Source organism: Xiphophorus hellerii, chromosome 22, assembly GCF_003331165.1.
Source record: "Xiphophorus hellerii strain 12219 chromosome 22, Xiphophorus_hellerii-4.1, whole genome shotgun sequence".
Classification (NCBI taxonomy): Eukaryota; Metazoa; Chordata; class Actinopteri; order Cyprinodontiformes; family Poeciliidae; genus Xiphophorus; species Xiphophorus hellerii.
In genome coordinates this window covers 19270937-19288869 of record NC_045693.1, presented here as the reverse complement: position 1 = coordinate 19288869, position 17933 = coordinate 19270937, and the positions used below count along the sequence as shown (strand labels likewise).

The following is a 17933-nucleotide window of genomic DNA, read 5'->3' as shown; positions in this document are numbered from 1 at the left end:
GATTGATGCTCTGCTCAGCGCAATGGAAGCTCAGGTTGCTTTGATAGAAGCCTTCAGCTTGTCTGGATGTTGACTCTGGTGCCTTTCATTGTTCTCTTGACATCACAACATTGATTTTTGGTGAGTTTTAGGTCAGACCACCTTGCTAGCCAGTTGAGTACAGTGATACTATTGTCATCAAACTTGGTACTGGTTAATATAGGTGTCAAGTCATGTCGGAAAGTGAAATCATCATCTCTATAAAAATTGCCAGAAGAATGGAAGGAGAAGGAGAATTTTCCTGTTGGAAACTGTGCTAAGATTAGACTTTAGACTTTACAAGCAGATGAGGTAGAAGACATAAAAGTATTTTTCATTTATTTACAAAAAGCAAAAATAAATAATAAGAATAAAGCAAATGCTAATGGGCAAGGATTGCTACAGTTGTAGCTCATGTACTGGATACTTGTGTGTGGTGGTTCCTGAAGACCTGACTCCAGCTGCAGTACGCATCTTATGGATTTTCTCCAAACTCTTGAAAGAGCTTTGGTTCACAGTCCTCCTAAGGCTGCAGTTATCTTTGTTGACTGATCACCCTTTTCTACTAACCTCTATCCTCTTACTCAAATTACTATAATTATATTTGTAAATATGTGAGCACCCAACTTCTTTAGCGGTAACCTTTTGGGCCTTATCCTCCTTGTGGAGTGTGTCAATGACTATCTGCTGCAATGTAAAGTTAGCAGCCTTCATTATGATAGTGGAGGCCATAACATATTTCTGTGCAAGTGAATTTTGTATTATTTTTTCAAGCATTTAGAACAAAAAAAAAACACCCTTGAAATATCGCCCATCTGTTATATGTAACAACTCTACATAATAACGTAATAGTTTCATTTTTCCAGTTGAATACAATATCAGCTTAAATTATTTATGCAAAGCAAAAATTGATCAATTCTTTTTATGAATATGTTTAAGTAGAAGTTACAGCTGAAGAAAAATATGTAATACTTATATTCAGAGCTTTAAAAAAAAAAGAAAAGTTAGTTCATAATTTTTATATTATTTCAAAATTAGTCCTTCCTTTGACATGGTTTCACATCCACTAGAGGGAGGCACTGCATTGGATGTTAAGAAGCAAACGAGGTTTAGCCTGAGTCACTGAACTCTTGAGAAATTCCAGTTTTTTTACAATCATCATTAAACAAAATGAAAAAAAGGAGAGAGCATGCAAACTCCATGCAAAAGGATTCCAGGTTGAGAAGCAAACCCATGATCTTCTTGTTGCTAAGCGGCATTGCATCATGGCGCAACCCTGAGAGACAACAGCTTCTGTTATTCCTCTTATTAAAACACAATTTATTAATCAATGTTTCATCAAAATGAAATGCTAAATGAAAAAAAAGAACTAAGGATAGTAATCACCCTTTTACCAATAATGTTTGTTCACTCCATGATGAGTGGGTGATGTAAATTGTATCAGCAGTGGTAGATTACAAAATTTAAACTCCTGAAACTCCTGCTTTACTGATTACCTGTCAGAGTTAGTGTGTAAGTCACCTTTTCTTTTTTCTTTTTTTTTTTTAACTGAGTCAAACACCAAACTCCACAGTGCATCTACATAGTGAGGTTGCCAAAGTCAAGCAAGAATAACTGACCTACTTCCCTCTCCCTTGCTATTTTATCAATTAATACTTTTTCCCGACATTGTATTCAATTGTTGTAATATTGGCCGTCAGCTGTTCACTGTCACCACATGAATATTTGGAAGGGGAAGTCAATAATTTGATGCAGTCTTCTGAGTTTCCTGATAAATATAAAACCTTTTTCTAACTCACATTCTAAAATGACTCTAACCACAGCATGTTTTATTAGAAATTAACAAGAATGCATATAAATAAATTTGAGTGTGACTTGTTTAGTGGATTAAATTCATTATTTAAATTTTGGAGCTTTGATACAAATCCAAGAGGACTGTTGTATTTAGGTGGTATGTTAGTGAGCAAAATCCCCAGTAAGAACTGCTGTACTGTAATTTACTCTTTGTTTTAAGGAGGCGACGTAATGCATTTTAAATAGGACAGACAAAGCTGTAAACAAGCAAGAATGCCCATTTGGACCTGAAACCAGATGGTATCATCTAAATAAATCCATTTTTTGATTCACTCATACAAAGTCAGGATGACATGTGGGATTTATGGGATGTCTACCTACACCACAACAAACGCAATTGGAAGAATCGTATTTAAGTTCAACATATAAAGTCCAAGCTTCCACAGATCAATGCTAGACAAGACATTTCCCTAAAGTAGTTGAACATTTTGAGATTTGAGTGTGTCACAAAGCGACAAGCAGAATAAATTAAGCATGAACATAGTTTCTGCTTCGAGTACTTAACCTTTTGTGGACTTTGTGTTTATAATGAAAACCATTGCCCTCAGAACTCAGACTGCAAAACATACTTGCATGTTTATGAGTGATCTCTTCCTCCCTCTGAATCACACAATTGTATTTAAATGTATGACTCAGCATAAACAAGCCATACACCTCTTTCCACAGAGATAAAAGTTGCCCATGCACAAGCAAACAAAGAATAATAGGAATAGACAGTTTCTGAACTTGGGCAAGATGCAGTTTGGGATGCAGTCAAGCATATTTTTTGTTGTCCCTCTAGGACCAGACAGCCAATGCTAAGTCTGTTCTTGGTATTGAGTTATATTTGCACATTTTCATACATAACTGAATTCTATATCTTACGTCATTTATGTCAAATGTATTGTCTTGCTTGTTTATTTAAAAAAATAATAATTTTAATCCAAATCAAAACGTTTAATTTCCAGAAGAAATTATAGTAAAAAAATTCCACATACCTCCAGCTAGCTGCTGCAACCACATGATGAACCCATGATGCTAAGGGTATAAAAGTCATTACATCTAATATCATGATCAAGATACATGTTCACACCCTAAGTTTAAAAAAAATATTTACAAGGAGTTGCATCAGTCTAGCTTGTGCACTGCGATGTTGCTCTCATTACAAGAGAAGATGTCAAAGCAGATAATTGTGCAAAAAAGTGCCGTGGAGTAGCGGCCAAAAATAATGATCTGCAACTGTGACAACCATTTGAGAGAAGTCGGTCAAAAATAACATTCTAATTTAAAAAAGCTCAATGTCTGGCAAAATAAACCACCTGGAAGATGAAGGAAGCTTTGACCATAACTCTAAATAGGACTAAAGACTAAACTGAGAGCACATGTTGCAGAGCTGAAATTTGTTGTACAGGCAAGTCTCTCTCCCCATCATTTTAGATTCAGGTTTAAGAAGCCGTGATTTAAAGTGGAACAGGAGACATCTTGGTTAACAAGCAAATAATTGGAAACACTGATTCACTTGGTACTTCGTGTAAAAACGCTCCAAAAATTAAATGTCGAGTGAAAACAAAGCGTTTACCTCACTGTGCGTTTGAAAATGTATTCGGCATATAACAGGTGTACTCAGAGACTTTGAGGGAACTGTTTGTGCAGCCTTGTGTAGCTGAAGCCCCTCACCTCATTAACTCACAGACTGTAAGCAAATGAAGCTGAACTTTATCCTGGTCGGGGAAGCACAGCAGAGAATTAATTCTGCATAAAAAAAAAAAAATAGAATGTAGGTTCACCTTCTGTTCCTTTGCTAAGTAGAAAGGGCAGAAGTGAGAAATTTCCCTCTGTGGAATTAATTAAAAATCCTCCGAGCCCCTTACAAACCCTGTCACAGGCAATTCATCATTCCTTGTTAGTAATGGGATGTAAGACAGATGCGTGTGTGAGAGCCGCTCTAACAAATAGAACAGTTTCTCCAATCATGTAGTAAGACATTGGCAAAAATTTATTTCAATTAAGTACTATATATCACATCAGGCCTTTTAATTTTCCTCATGAAAACTGAAGTTAAATGAGTTTTTGCAAATGAGTCATTTTAACTTCCGTCCTTGCTTCGAAAGTCTCCATGAATGTGTTAATTAAAACTTTCAAAGAACACCATGTTGAACTCCAATAAAGTGAGAGAAAAGAAATTGAATATTACTGTCATAGACGTACGGAAATGCTTAGTTTTGCAAGTTTGTTGAGGTGGCTTGGATAATTTTTTTTCTTTATGAACCATTTAGCCGTCAAGTCTAAGATATTTAACCAAGAAACTTGTTTCAGATAGGAAATGACACAGGCATTGCTCAAGTGATAATGAAACAATAGAAAAGCACTGGTGAAAAAAATCTTGGCGTAGCTCAGGTGTTGCTAGACTCCCCTTACTAGCCAAGCATAAGGATTCACATGAAAAGTAGGAAAATGACTACAATTCCACAATAATAGAACATACTTAATTCAGAAAAATAACATAAAGGGTTAAATTAGAACATTCTTTTTCAAAATATATAGAATTAAATTTTAATTGACTGTCATTGAATCTGACTCAAAACTGTGAAAAATTGCCATGGCCAATATGCTGTACAGTAGCTTAATTCTACTAAAGCATAAATAAATGACAGCATCTCTTTCAGTTGAAGTGACTGGCTGAAATAATTCACCATCAAATCAAATATTCTGATCACTCTTTGACAGTCGTTCAGACTAAAATTTAAATATTCATGTCTAGTTTCTTTACGTCAGTCAAAAAATAAAACGGGTCCTCTCTAAAAACTGCACACGAAAACAGATAAATGCATCACATAAATACATTTTGTTCCTGAGGTAATAAAAACACTCGACTCGCTCCATTGACAATATCCCTCTGAAGTATTACAGACAGCATGTTCTATTGAATGCCAGAGAGTGTGGAACCGCTGAACTGTGGATTAATACTTGTGGTGTGTGTGCAGTCTAGCTGAACTGGTTCCTTTCAAAATGTCACTCAGGACTGTAAACCTCACTGCCTAGTCTTTGTTCTTCCATCCTACTAACACCTGAAAAAACATCTACAATCTCAAGATATCTATCTAAGTAGGACACAGATAAATAGTCTATATTTGTGGCTTCAACTAGTAAGATTTTTTTCTGTTTGTGTTTATACAAGCATCCAGACAAAAATAAAATGTGACAGCCAACACTTATCTGAAAAAAACAACAAAACAAAACAAAAAAACACTGCTAAAATCACGACCAGCACCAGCAATATAGGAAATAGCAATAGTATTCACACCCTAGTGGCTTCACTGAACAGACTACTGGGACGGAGAGAGGAGGAGGTACCACGAGGGAGTCTGGCGAGAGGCGATTCATCTTTTTCTCAAGCTAATATTGTATTATTGTATTTCTTGTTATTGTATTTTTGCAATGGTCCTGCTGAAAGATCTGGAGTTGTTTGCAGCCTCAAAGATTCTCTTCCTGCCCTGACCAACATGCTAATACCTAAAGAAGAAAAGAATCCCACAGGGTTATACTGTTCAAGTATGTTCTGATCTTCTTCTGCATATTTATTACCTCCACTCTGGCTTGTGACAAGCTAAAAACGCAACTTTTTATGTCATTCTTTCAGCAACTGTTCTCTAAGTGTGATTAAATTTCCGTTTTCGGTAAACTGTAAAAGTTATGTCCAAGATAAGCAAAATTCTAGATGAAAATATTTTTAAAGTTTTGTTGTTTTTGGTCTCTCAGAACCTTTTCATTCCTGAATGGGGAGCATAAAAATATTTGTGACATTAACTAGTTTCTAGTTAAGCATAACCATAATTGTCATCACTTATTCTGTTTTTCTTTTTCTTTTTAGGGGGAATACATATTATTTTTTCCTCTGTGATGCATCCTATGCTTTAATGAAATATCCCGTAGTTACATGCTGTCCATGTGCTGATTTTTTTTTTTTTTAATATAAACCAGTGTGACGCTGATGAGTTGATTTCACTCAATCTAATTTGAGCATCATGTTGTCAAGCATTTTATCACGATTTTAATTCTCGAAAACTTCCTCTGCGTAAGCAGCAAAGCAAAGTTCAACGTGACGCGCATGACCTCACCCTAATCGGCAGTGACGTCACGGTGCGTCGTATTTCTATTTTTACTCTACAAAAGCTTTGTTTGTACAGGGGTGCACCAGCAGTTTGAAACACCTTTGAGGGAAAATAGTGGGGTATTAAAAAGTCTGAAAAGATAAAAACAGAATCCCTTTGCGCTCTTTTTAAGTTTGCCTCTCATTATGCGCAATTGCGCAGCAAGACAGATGAAATGTGATTCCAGCAACGTGATGCACTGGGTTGAAATTACCGCAGCGCGTCAAGGAGAAACCCCTTCAGTTCTGACCCCGTTGATGGCAAATTCACATCCAGATTCTCTCACATGACCAGAACGAGCAACTGGTCAGATAGTTAACGGGGCTGAAAAGACAGAGCGATTTGCCGGAGACATTTATATCTTGGAGACGGTAAGCATGATTGGGACTCCTGGTCGTCGTGACTTGTGGCAATTTGCATGAAGATTGCGGATGCGCTCTTTCCAAGTCTGGATATTCAGGCGGAGGCACCATGGACGCAGCGGACGTAGTTGCTTCTTTGCTGATTTTGGGGATTATCATCGTGTCGCTGCTCTCCAACGTCGTAGTGCTGATCTGTTTTCTGTACAACCCGGAAATCCGCAAGCAGGTGCCCGCTCTCTTCATCCTCAACTTGTCGTTCTGCAACCTGTTGCAGAGCGTGTCCAACATGCCTCTAACTTTGTTCGGGATTGTCACTTCGGGGCACCCCGGAGGCAGCGGCTTCTGTCAGATCGTGGGTTTCCTCGACACTTTCCTCACCACGAACTCAATGCTCAGCATGGCAGCGCTCAGCATCGATAGGTGGGTGGCGGTGGTGTTCCCGCTGAGCTATCACTCGCGAATACGCCACCGGGATGCGGTACTGGCGCTGGCGTACACCTGGATACACTCGATGTGCTTCTCCGCGGTGGCCACCTGCCGCTCCTGGCTCGGGTACAACCACCTTTACGCGTCTTGCACCCTCTGCAGCGTCCGGGCAAAGGCGGCTGGGAAACAGTTCATTGTTTTCACTGTAGCTTTGCATTGTCTCACATTCCTCCTCACGCTGATCGTGATGTGCGTAACATACCTGAAAGTGCTAAAAGTTGCACGGTCTCACTGCAAGCGCATCGACGTGATCACGATGCAGACGTTGGTGCTGCTGGTGGATATTCACCCCAGGTAGAATTACAAAGAAATATCACCCACCTATCTATCTATCTATCTATCTATCTATCTATCTATCTATCTATCTATCTATCTATCTATCTATCTATCTATCTATCTATCTATCTATCTATCTATCTATCTATCTATCTATCTATCTATCTATCTATCTATCTATCTATCTGAAATAAAAATCCACAAAATAATTGAATATTATTGAGACATTTACTTACATTATTGTACATTTAGATGTTCAAATAATTTGATAAATATATGGGAAAGTTGGTATAGAAAAAATAGATACCTGCCAAATATATACCTGTATTTACTTGGGTATTATTTTCTTGTTCTGTGTAACAGCCATATGCAGTTCATTAAGTCTCAACCTGAGTGAGCCTAACAACCAAACACAAGTCGTCTCCCCAGAGAAGCTCATTCTGCAAAAAAAAAACAAAAAACAAAAAAATAATAATAGAAAAGGAAACCTTACAACTTAACCAAAGCATTAAGAGTTAATCTTATATTAACTGATTTGAATAGAGGTATTAATTGAGGTCCAGTATTAAAAATGTTTTTGACTGAATTTTTTTTATGGTATTTCCAAATTATCTATAATCTCTGATCCATTCAGTCACTCTAAAGTGGTTCTAATACAATGAAAGCATTGAAAATCCTCGTACTTGTATATTTACAGAGCTGCAGTCTAAGTAATACGCTGAATTAAACTCCCGCAGCTAACTTTAACAGTGATTCATAGTTAAATCATAAAATAATACGTAATATTTTTTCAACCCCGTAGGTCGTCCCACGCTGGACAGAATGACAAATTACCCGCATCAAAGCTAATCAGTCATTACAGCCTGACATTAATCTATTTTATCTCAGCCTTTCGCATCAGAGTCAGTGTTTTGGGTTAAAATGCTAAAAAGAAGGTGATTGGTCTTCAGTGAAGTTGCTGTGCAGGTTAACCAACCAGGCGCTTGAATCTATCTGCTGAACCACAGGGCCAGTTTAAATAACTTCATCATAAAATGCAGCACATGATATTTGAAATTATAAATAAATAATAATGACATCTTAATTTATGTGACTTTAACATATAGTTTATTCAAATCTTAGATCAGTTGATTTTGACTTCAACTGTGTTTTTTAAAAACTGTTGACAAATTATTAGAATTCTAGAAAAAATTTGGTGTGTGACTCAGAACTGTATGGATTCCTGGAGAAAATATATATTGAAGCTAAGCTCAAGTGTTTCCAATTTATTTGTTCTTTCAGTTCACCAAAAGGATGAGCCGAGTAAGAAAAAAATTATCAGAAAATGCAGTGCAAAGACGGCTGCTGTGTTCCAAGTATTTTTTTTTTTTTCTGTTTAAAATTCCTCCATCATGTCTGCATGTCTCTTGTCATTGCTCTTGAAGTGGTGACGGTGTCTGTGTTGCCTTGGCAGTGTTCGCCAGAAATGCCTGGAGGAGCAGAAGCGCAGGAGGCAGAGGGCCACCAAGAAGATCAGTACATTTATCGGCACATTTGTGGTCTGTTTCACACCTTACGTCATTACAAGGTGAGCTGAAATCTCTGCCGCTTTATAGGGAGGATTTTGAGTGGGTGAATATGTGGGTGTTTATTGCATACACATTCTTATTGAACATCTGAACTCCTTTCCGAAGCACAGAAGTTAAAATACATTCCTTATACACAACATCAGCAGGAATGTTAAACAGTTCATATCCAGAGAAAACAAAATGACATAAAGTAGACTTCCTGGCTGAGTTACAATCAGTAGAATTATCACTTTCAGAGTTTCCAGTGACATTTAAAACATTTAGGCTGCCACATCTTCATTATGTCCCAGTTTGCAATGGATGAGAAACATAATACTTGTCATTATGTTTCTCCTCCATAAGAGATGAGAAACATAATCATGTTTCACCACCACCGACAGTGGTTTGCACTCCTGTCAAACCACCGGAGTGCAGTTTAAATTGATTTTGTTATTTGCCCTATGTTGACTTAAAACAACCGCTAATTCTAATTATCAGTGATTCCATGAAAAAACAAAGTCAACTTCTGAACTGAACCAATGACACAATATTTCTTATGTATTTCTACCTGTGTATTTCTTCTTTCTGCATTTTGCCATTTTGCCTTTCAGACTCTACAGTGTGTTGTAAAAGTATTTATAACTCCTGGACTTTTCCACATGCTGTCATGTTACAGCCACAAACTTTAATGTGTTTCAAAAGGATTTTGCACACATTTGTATTATATTTAGGTCTAGTCTTGGACTAGACTCTAGCAAATGGATATGAAGTCATTTTATTGTAGCATTAGCTATATGTTAAGGGATGAGTTTTGCATGTTAACGTTTCATTTTGGTCTCTTACCAGAGGCCTTTCCTTCCCTGTGTTTGCTGGTTCCCCCGAATGACTGTAGAAAGCTGCAGTGGGATTTCTCATGTCTTTCAACAATGGCATCTGTCTTCTAACTCTACCATAGAGACTAGATTTGCCAGATTAACGCTATTCTTGGTCAAGTTTTGGTAGGTTTGGAGTTGTGCCATTGAAGATGGCCAGAACAAAGCTCTGTCCAAAGATTAAAACAGACCTAAGCCTGTTTTAATCTGCACAAATGCATTCCTGACATGTCTGTTGTGTTGTTACTTGTTTTTTAGTGCTCCTTAACAAATTACTGAGGACTTCACAGAGCATCTTTATTTATGCTGATGAAACCTAAACTTAAAATAAGATTGAACTGCACATGTTTGCTTCGTTTTGCTTAGTATTTAGTAAAGACATACTTTTGTTTAGGGGTTTCAGAGCATGGGGAGTTAAATACAAATATGTGCCAACTACAAAATTTTATCACACATTTGAAAACCTTGTATTATTTTTACCTACACGTCACAACTACTTCCTTCAATTTGTTCTTTGACCTAAAATTACAATACATACATTATAATTTGTGTTTGTAACATGACAAAATGCAAAAACGTTCAAAGGGTGCGAGCACTTACACAAGAATTTTGTGACTTTTCTATCCTTTTTTTTTGCTGTAGAATTGTAGAGCTCTTCTCCCCAGGGCCCATAAACCCTCACTGGGGTGTCTTCTCCAAATGCCTGGCCTACAGCAAGGCAGCCAGTGACCCGTTTGTCTACTCACTGCTGCGTTACCAGTACAGAAAGACCTGCAGCCTGCTGGCCAATAAAGCTCTCAAGAGGAGTTCTCTGAACTCATCCTCCATCAGGGTAGAAAACAAAGCTAGGACTACTGCAGTCAATTGCAACGCAACGGTCAGTATCCAACCACCAACTACTCAGCCAATGAAGGCAATCATATGTAGAGATGTATATCAAACTCAAGACGGCCGATTGACCTCTTTGTAGCATCATAGCTCAAAACGTGTGCCTCTCAGTTGTTCGCCGGGGAACAAAGCTGGTAATACTCTATATCTATTTTTTATAGACAAAATAGGTTCATGAAAACATCTGAGGCAAACATGTTGTGTCTCTTTATAATGCCTGACTCACTGAGCTGCGCATTTGTTCCTGCACAGGGCATAATATTTTCAAAAGTAGGTCACAAAAAAACCCCACATTTTTTTATTATAGTCACAGTTGTCTTTCTTATTGGTTGCTGGTTAGAAAACCTTGCAAGGTCTTACATAGATGTATATACACAGACACCCACACACGCACACCTTACAACCTCCGATCTATGGGCAAAAATGCTTCATCGTGTCAATTTTATTTTCACAATCTCGAGCACAGTCTGTAGAATACAATACTACATTAACTCAATGTAATGCCATGAGGAAGTTCTTTTGTCCATGTCTTGATCCCAGTGTGGAATGTGTGCATGTGATGCACACATGCACACATGTGTGCACCATGCATGTATATGTAAAACATGCATACAAATTACTGATGTTTTAACGCTGACTGCAATTTTATCTCTGAAAACAAGTGTAGCTCTTTAACTTATGCATAGATTATCATGGCATTACTTTCCCAATAGCTTTGTAGCCTCATTTTAAATTTGCTCCAAGCAAAAATAGTATAAAGAAAGCAACACTTTCACTAAAGGACAGGGTGCCTTTTATGGTAACTACAGGGTATACGTCCCCCATTGCTCTAATATTAGAGAGATGAACTCTGCAGGAGTATTTTCTTATACCATAGTGGCTCTTATGTATTTATGCAGTCTAAAAATACACTGATTAGTCCATTGCTTGTATAACTGTGTTAAATTCATTTTTACCTCAGTAACGATTTATTATTATTATTATTATTATGTTGGAGAATTTGCTGTCCATAGAAAGTACAGCAGTGGTATTGTGCACTAAACTGAGGGTTTTTATTGAAACCCCTGTATATTGTGACTGTAAAGTGTAACTTATGAAGTGCCTTTTAGAAGATGAATTCTAGTTTAATCAAAACACAACAGATCAGACCTTATAAATACTTTCTCAGTATTTTGTTGTTTGATTGAATACCGTATTTTGTGATGCAACCTCATTGTTGAAATCAGAGCTCCTTCTACACTCGATGATTCTCCTGTTTAATACTTGTGCAAAGCCTTTAATGTAATCTTTTGATAAATTATCTTTAGTGTAGTTAAAACTTCTCATATTAATTTTATTTGGAACAAAAACACTGGTGTTACACTTATTAACCTCTTTTGTCAATATATTGTACAACCTCTTTTTGCCAATGGAAAAGCACTTGGTCTTCTATTTTCAACTGTATTTATGCCTGGGGACTGAAGTCCCCCATGAAATTCAAATTCAAATGCAATTCAAAACTACTTTATTAATCCCTAAGGCAAATTAAATAAGTCAAATTTTGTCTGGTAAGCAATTTTTGTTCTGATTTGGTCAGAAATTTTGGATAATCCTCATGCTGAAAGATTTTAGCATAATGATTTTTAGTTTTACTTAGCAAGGACAAATATTTTTTGCAGAAAATATCCTTATTTTTTCAACGGGATTTAGAATAAATACACTTTAACAAGGTTCCTACGGCCTTTGGAAGAGAAACAGGACCACAGCATGACGGGTCCTTTACCATACTTCACATTAAGTATGACGTACTTTCCCACACTATACTGCAATAATTCTAACTGTGAGCTTTTTTGCCCTTACCATCTCTCTTCAATGCGTGGAAAAAAATATTTTCTTTTCCCCCTTTTTTAGGAGTAACTAAGATAAATAGGTCTCAGTGTCATGTCATATGTAAACAGTTTTCTGGCAAAAGTCGTCCAATTTTTATCCAAAATGTCCTGGTATTTTAAGCAGTTTGTGATCCCTTGCAGTTTATTAAGTTTCCCTCGCCTGTGAGGAGAGAAACCAGGCCTTAAAGAGTCTCAGTAGGGTGCTTTTCCACACTTTGCTGGAATTAACTTTAGATTCTTTTTTTCCACCCAGCCTACTATTCTCCCTGTGTGTGGAATGTTCTCTTGTTTTCCCACTTTTAAGGAAAAGCAAAGAGAAACAAGCTTCAGCATCACTTCCTACTCTTTGAAAACAGAATGTAATGATGAATAAATGAACTTTAAGCAACATAAATAAAAATCTAATTGGAAAAAAAAATTGGGGGTGGGATTATTCCGGTAAGTGTGGCACTGGAGTGTTCGTTAAAAATAAAACCAAAAAACATAGCATTTTTTAAAAAGTGAAAAAGAAGTGCTTGAGTTGACAGTAGTTTTATCAGCGTAATTGTACACTACTGCAATACGAGATGAATATATCTGAAGCCTTCTTACAAGTCTTAAACAGGGGTGTCAATAAGTGTGCAGGTTCTGTATGATGAAATTTTATTTGAATGTGGTAGCAACTAGAGTAAGTGACATTCCAGCTCAAGCATCTCAAGAGGGGCTGAGTTATATCTATAATGTAAAAAGGTAGTTATTTTTGACAACACTGGGAAAACAGCATGTTGTTTCTGTGACAGTATGGAGCCTTTAAAAAGGCTTAAAAGCTATTTATTTTTGTCTAACTGTGTCTGATTTTTTGCTAAATGCCTTGGTGATAATAATGCAATAAATGCTGTGCATTTTGACATTTTAAAAGCTCAGTGGTTTTCTTTTGTACGTTAATGTATTTTTATTGTAACTTTGTGATTTTAATGATGGACAAGAGAAAGCGATAGCTTTAATGAATTTGAGCAACGCTTTACTTACACATAAGTGTGCCGAGGTCTCTTCTCTCCCACGCTGATTAAGTTTAAGAGAACAAAATAATTGAATAATTACCGCTGTTAACTTGGCAGCAGAACAAAGCCTTTTCACAGAACCATTATGATTCAAAGCTAAACGCTTTTTAATTACAGAACAGCTAGCAAGCTAAAAATAAGCACAGCTAGGAAAGCCAGGCAGAGGTAAGCATGGGGATATTTTTATTTTCTTTTTTGGTTGTGAATATAATGCATCATTTTCATGTAGTTGTACTCTGCATAAATAAAATGAAATTACATTAAAATATAAAGTGATACTTGTCAGAAGTCACACCTGCCTCCAGTAATACTCATTACTGGGTAAAAGCTCAGCTGTTCCACAGCAGAGCACACCAACCGAGAGCAATTAGCAGAAAGTATTCAGAAAGTTTGAAAGGATCCCCTGCCTGGAGGTGTGCGTAGAAGACATTTCCCTCAGAGACTCAGCGTGTGGGTGAGAAGCAGACGGAAATCTGCCATACATAAAACGCTGCGCCCTTATCATTAAGGCACGGAGTGTGGGAAGCACAAGAAACCGAAGGAGTAAGGAAACTAAGATAAGAGCGGAGGTTTACTTCATGCGACCCGAACAAAGAGATTTTACTCCTTACTTAAAGTATATAAAAGGTCTCTAAGGATCAATTTAATCTTTAAGCAGAAATCAATGGGAGCTTTACACTTTGGTTTACTAAAGGGCTACCATTAGACTTTATTAAAGATTAGTGCAGTCTCTACAACCTTGTGCATTTGGGTTAACATGATTAAAAAAAAAGTGTCAGAGTGGAGCTTCACATGGCATTTTTTTCTCTACACAAATCAAAACACTCTTACTTTAAATTTATGTAAAGTGACTGATTTGTTAAGCAGTTAAAATTTCAGTCTGAACAACATAAGCAGCAACGACTTGCTTTTACAGCTATTTGATATTTGTGCTTTCAAATTAGCCCAGTGAAAAATAAATTGGCAGTCAGACCTCCAGAGTAATTGGAGTCAGTCATGTGCAGCATCTTCCTTTAATCAGCGGCAGCAACATTGAACTCAATGTGTTACAAATCCTCCTCCACACAGACAACACCGAGCAGTGTGAGCTCTTTAACGACTCTCTCCCATCTGAAATTCCAGCAGGTTTGCTCATTAAACAGGAATAAGTTTCATACTACACGAGATAAAGCGTGACAAATAACTTGGCCTCTCTAAAACGCACAGCGGTTGTGAATACACTACACTGCAAGGCTCCTCTCTTGCCTGTCTTGTTTTCGTTCACGTGCTCCTTCAACATCCAGGATATCTTCCAGTAAACATAATGGATCAAGGGCTCTCAAATAATCTGAATCATGGGAATGTTAAACTCAAATGTCATAGCTCCCCCGTGCCCTCGAGCAAACAGGCTGAGACTGCATACAGATTGCCCAAATAAAGACCATCTATTTTCGTCCAGGAATGCTGCATAGATTGTTTTTCTTGCCTTACTCTCTTGTGCAGTGGTTTAGGGGTAGTACTTGCCAGCACAAACAAAAACGGATGGATCATTTATTTAATCAGAATGCTGAGTTCTTGCTGTTGGGACAAAGGCTGGATAGTTTTAAGAAATTGCTGTTTCAAAACTTGTGACCCGGTTTGGTGGGTTACAGAAGAGACTCAGACTGCCAATTTGAACAGCAGAATAACCTGATTAAACTTCACTAAAGTTCCTCTACATGCTGAGCTAAGTAAGGATAAGATGGCGTGAGGATCCTGTATAATAGTGTTAACATCAAAGAGTTGTGTGTGTGTAACAACTTTAGTTAACAGTAAAAACTATTTTATTCTGCTGGACGAGGCCACATTAGGGGAACTTTGTTGTCTACATACTTCAGTGAGTCTTTGTTGCTCATGACCCTGTGACCCTTCCTTCCTTGAACCATGTAGATACTGACCACTACACCTCGGGAACGCATCACAAGAGCTGCGGTTTTACAGCTGCTGAGACGTCACAACATGGCTTTCAGGACAAAATGTCCACTTCCTCCCTAACATGCTTCAAGGTTTACAAAATGAGAAGCCATCAATGTTTTTGATCTGACCTGCCCGTGGTCACAGTGTTATACCTGATCTGTAATTTTGCTATTCATATTAAATCATGTATAAATGCATGTTTTAACACAGAATTAACCTAAAATTAAATGTAATTCACAGGTTCACTGTAAGAGGTTTTTGCCTAGTTGAAGCACCTGGAAAATTCCCCTGTTCATCACAGGGAGGAATCACCAAATAAACCAAATAAGGTTGTGAGAGAGTAGTGGGGAATATATCATTCACTAATTAATTTTTTTGTTAATATTCTGCAAGTGTAAACAATGAAGGAAAAGTGATAGTTCTGATATCAGGTGTAATCAGCCATAAGGAGAAAGCCTGCACCACATGTCTACGTCCTCAGTAGAAATGTCAGCCAGATATTACACTGACTGCATGGCAGGTGTGTTACACTCCAGCCATCTGTTTAGGAAGTGTGTCAAGGTAAGCTTTGTTTCAGGAGTTTGTTCTTCTGAATCAGTAATGAAGGGGTGAGGCTCAATGTCTTTACAGCATCTGGGCACTGGACAGCTTATCATTCCTCTGGTCAGTGTCTTTGTGCTGCTGGTGCAGCCATGAGGCACCAGCGCTAAGTGTTTTCAGACAGAACGGCGTTACTTTGTCAGGTAGGCTCCTGCCTGGCTACTGTGAATTTGCTTTGACAGTAGGTGACATGGATATTGCTTTGTAGATGTTTGTCTTTCTGACTCAAAAGCTGAGTTGATTACTAGGCATTGCTTGTAGTCCAGAAGGTGTTGTCTAACCCCAGATCTGCCTTGATGGAGGTTCTATCCTTTCCTCTGTGGATGAACATGATCTGTGGCCTCATCAGGGTGCTGCATTGACTCATAGTTAATCACCGTTTGACTGATCGGTGCAGCATTGGCTGTGTTACTCACTTGTTTGCTCTCTGCGCTACCCACTAAGGGACTGTGGGTGGGGGTTATTCTGAGCTGATGTCTCCACAAAACTGCAACTGTTTTGTGGATGTGAAAATTATCTTAATATTTGCTTGATTTAGCTATTTTGATTAGTAAAACTTGACGGGTTATATATATTATTATTTTTATTTTTTTTCCTGAGCAGGTGCAAATCTCAACAGTACCTGATGGTGGATTTCTTTCAACCAGTTTGTACTGGTAAGCACGCTGGGTGACTTTTGTAATGTTTGGATATTTTGTTTGGCTACTAGTCTGCCTTAGCATTTAAACGTGTTTAAAGTTCAGGACTGGTCACAGAAGTAACCACTTTGTTTCTGTGTGAATCTTTGCTTATGTGAAAATGCCTCTATGAACAAATTTTCCTGATCTCTAAAATTAATCAAAACTGAATAAATCAAAAATCTCCACAAAGAAAAACACCTGTATCCAGCTGCATACAGATACAATCATCTACTGATGCTTATTATGATTATTATTATCATTATTTACTCTTTAACTTAGTTATATTAACTTTTTTATGATGGATAATTCCAGTAAGTACTTTTTTAGTCAGTTGTTAAGTTGTTCTGTTTAATCTATTCATTTTTTTTTTAATTATGGCAAACTATATAAACTCATTATTGTTTAAATCAACAAGTTCACTTACAAATCTGAGGTCTTTAGATCAATTCAGTTTTTTCTTTTTTGTTCAAAGAGAAAACCAATTCATGTCAGAAAACCTGAGGACTATATTTGGCAGATGAAGACTTTTTTATAGTGCTTTAAATCTACATTCCCTGATTTTTAAACGCAGTTCAGGTTAACTGTTGAATATTGGGATAGTCGAAGCCCACTGAAGCCCACTCTACTACATCACTTTGTGGCAGCAGCAGAGTAACACTGTCTTGAATCACAGAGAAAATATCTGTGCAAGACTATTTCAGAAATGTGATTAAATGAAATTCTGATAGCCATGATAAAGAATGAATTTTTCAAAAACACTGACATATCTTAGCAATGTTCAAGTCTTTTAACTTAATGTGCCAAAATAAGTCTGTTGTTTCGGTACAATTTCTGCTGTTTTGCTGTATTAGAAGGTGTTATGCAAACTTTAGTTTAGCAAGACTAATGAAAGTCAGGATCACTGATTCATCGTTTGAAGAACTTGTTGTAAATGCCTGCTAACAATAAAATACCTTTTTATGGCAAATTCAACTCCATGTAGAGAGAATTTTGCCAGATGTTGTGAAATAATAATAGATTGTTGGGTCTGCCAGCTGTTTGGAGAGCTTTGCTTCCGCTGCGTAATGAGAGCAGGATGTTTGTGGCTTCAGTCTTCAGAGTGAGTCATCTCCAACCACCTGCTTAATGACCAGGAAATACAGCAATGGGGAAAATTGTGGTGAGCGTGTCACCTAGAAGAAAAACAGGAAAAGCTTTATCAAAAGTGACCACAGCCAGCATTGTATCTGAACCACCAAATTCTTTAATGGTAAGGTCGTTCATGCGGTTAATCTTTTAGATAATTTCAGTAAAAATAAGTAAGACAAAACAGTTTTATATGTATTTTTCATAAATGTGAAAGAGTATGCACTGTGTAGAAACATGCTTCTAAGGTTT

At 37.3% G+C, this 17933-nt stretch overlaps 1 protein-coding gene across 1 annotated transcript; it reads left to right on the top strand.

Moving 5' to 3' along the window:
- Window positions 1–1412: 1412 nt before the first annotated feature.
- LOC116713851 (G-protein coupled receptor 26-like) lies at window positions 1413–13198 on the top strand. The gene is made up of 3 exons (XM_032554134.1): window positions 1413–7144; window positions 8580–8693; window positions 10188–13198. Exons 1-3 carry the CDS (start codon window positions 6474–6476, stop codon window positions 10513–10515), a joined length of 1113 nt encoding a protein of 370 aa, XP_032410025.1. The 5' UTR covers window positions 1413–6473; the 3' UTR covers window positions 10516–13198.
- Window positions 13199–17933: the final 4735 nt, after the last annotated feature.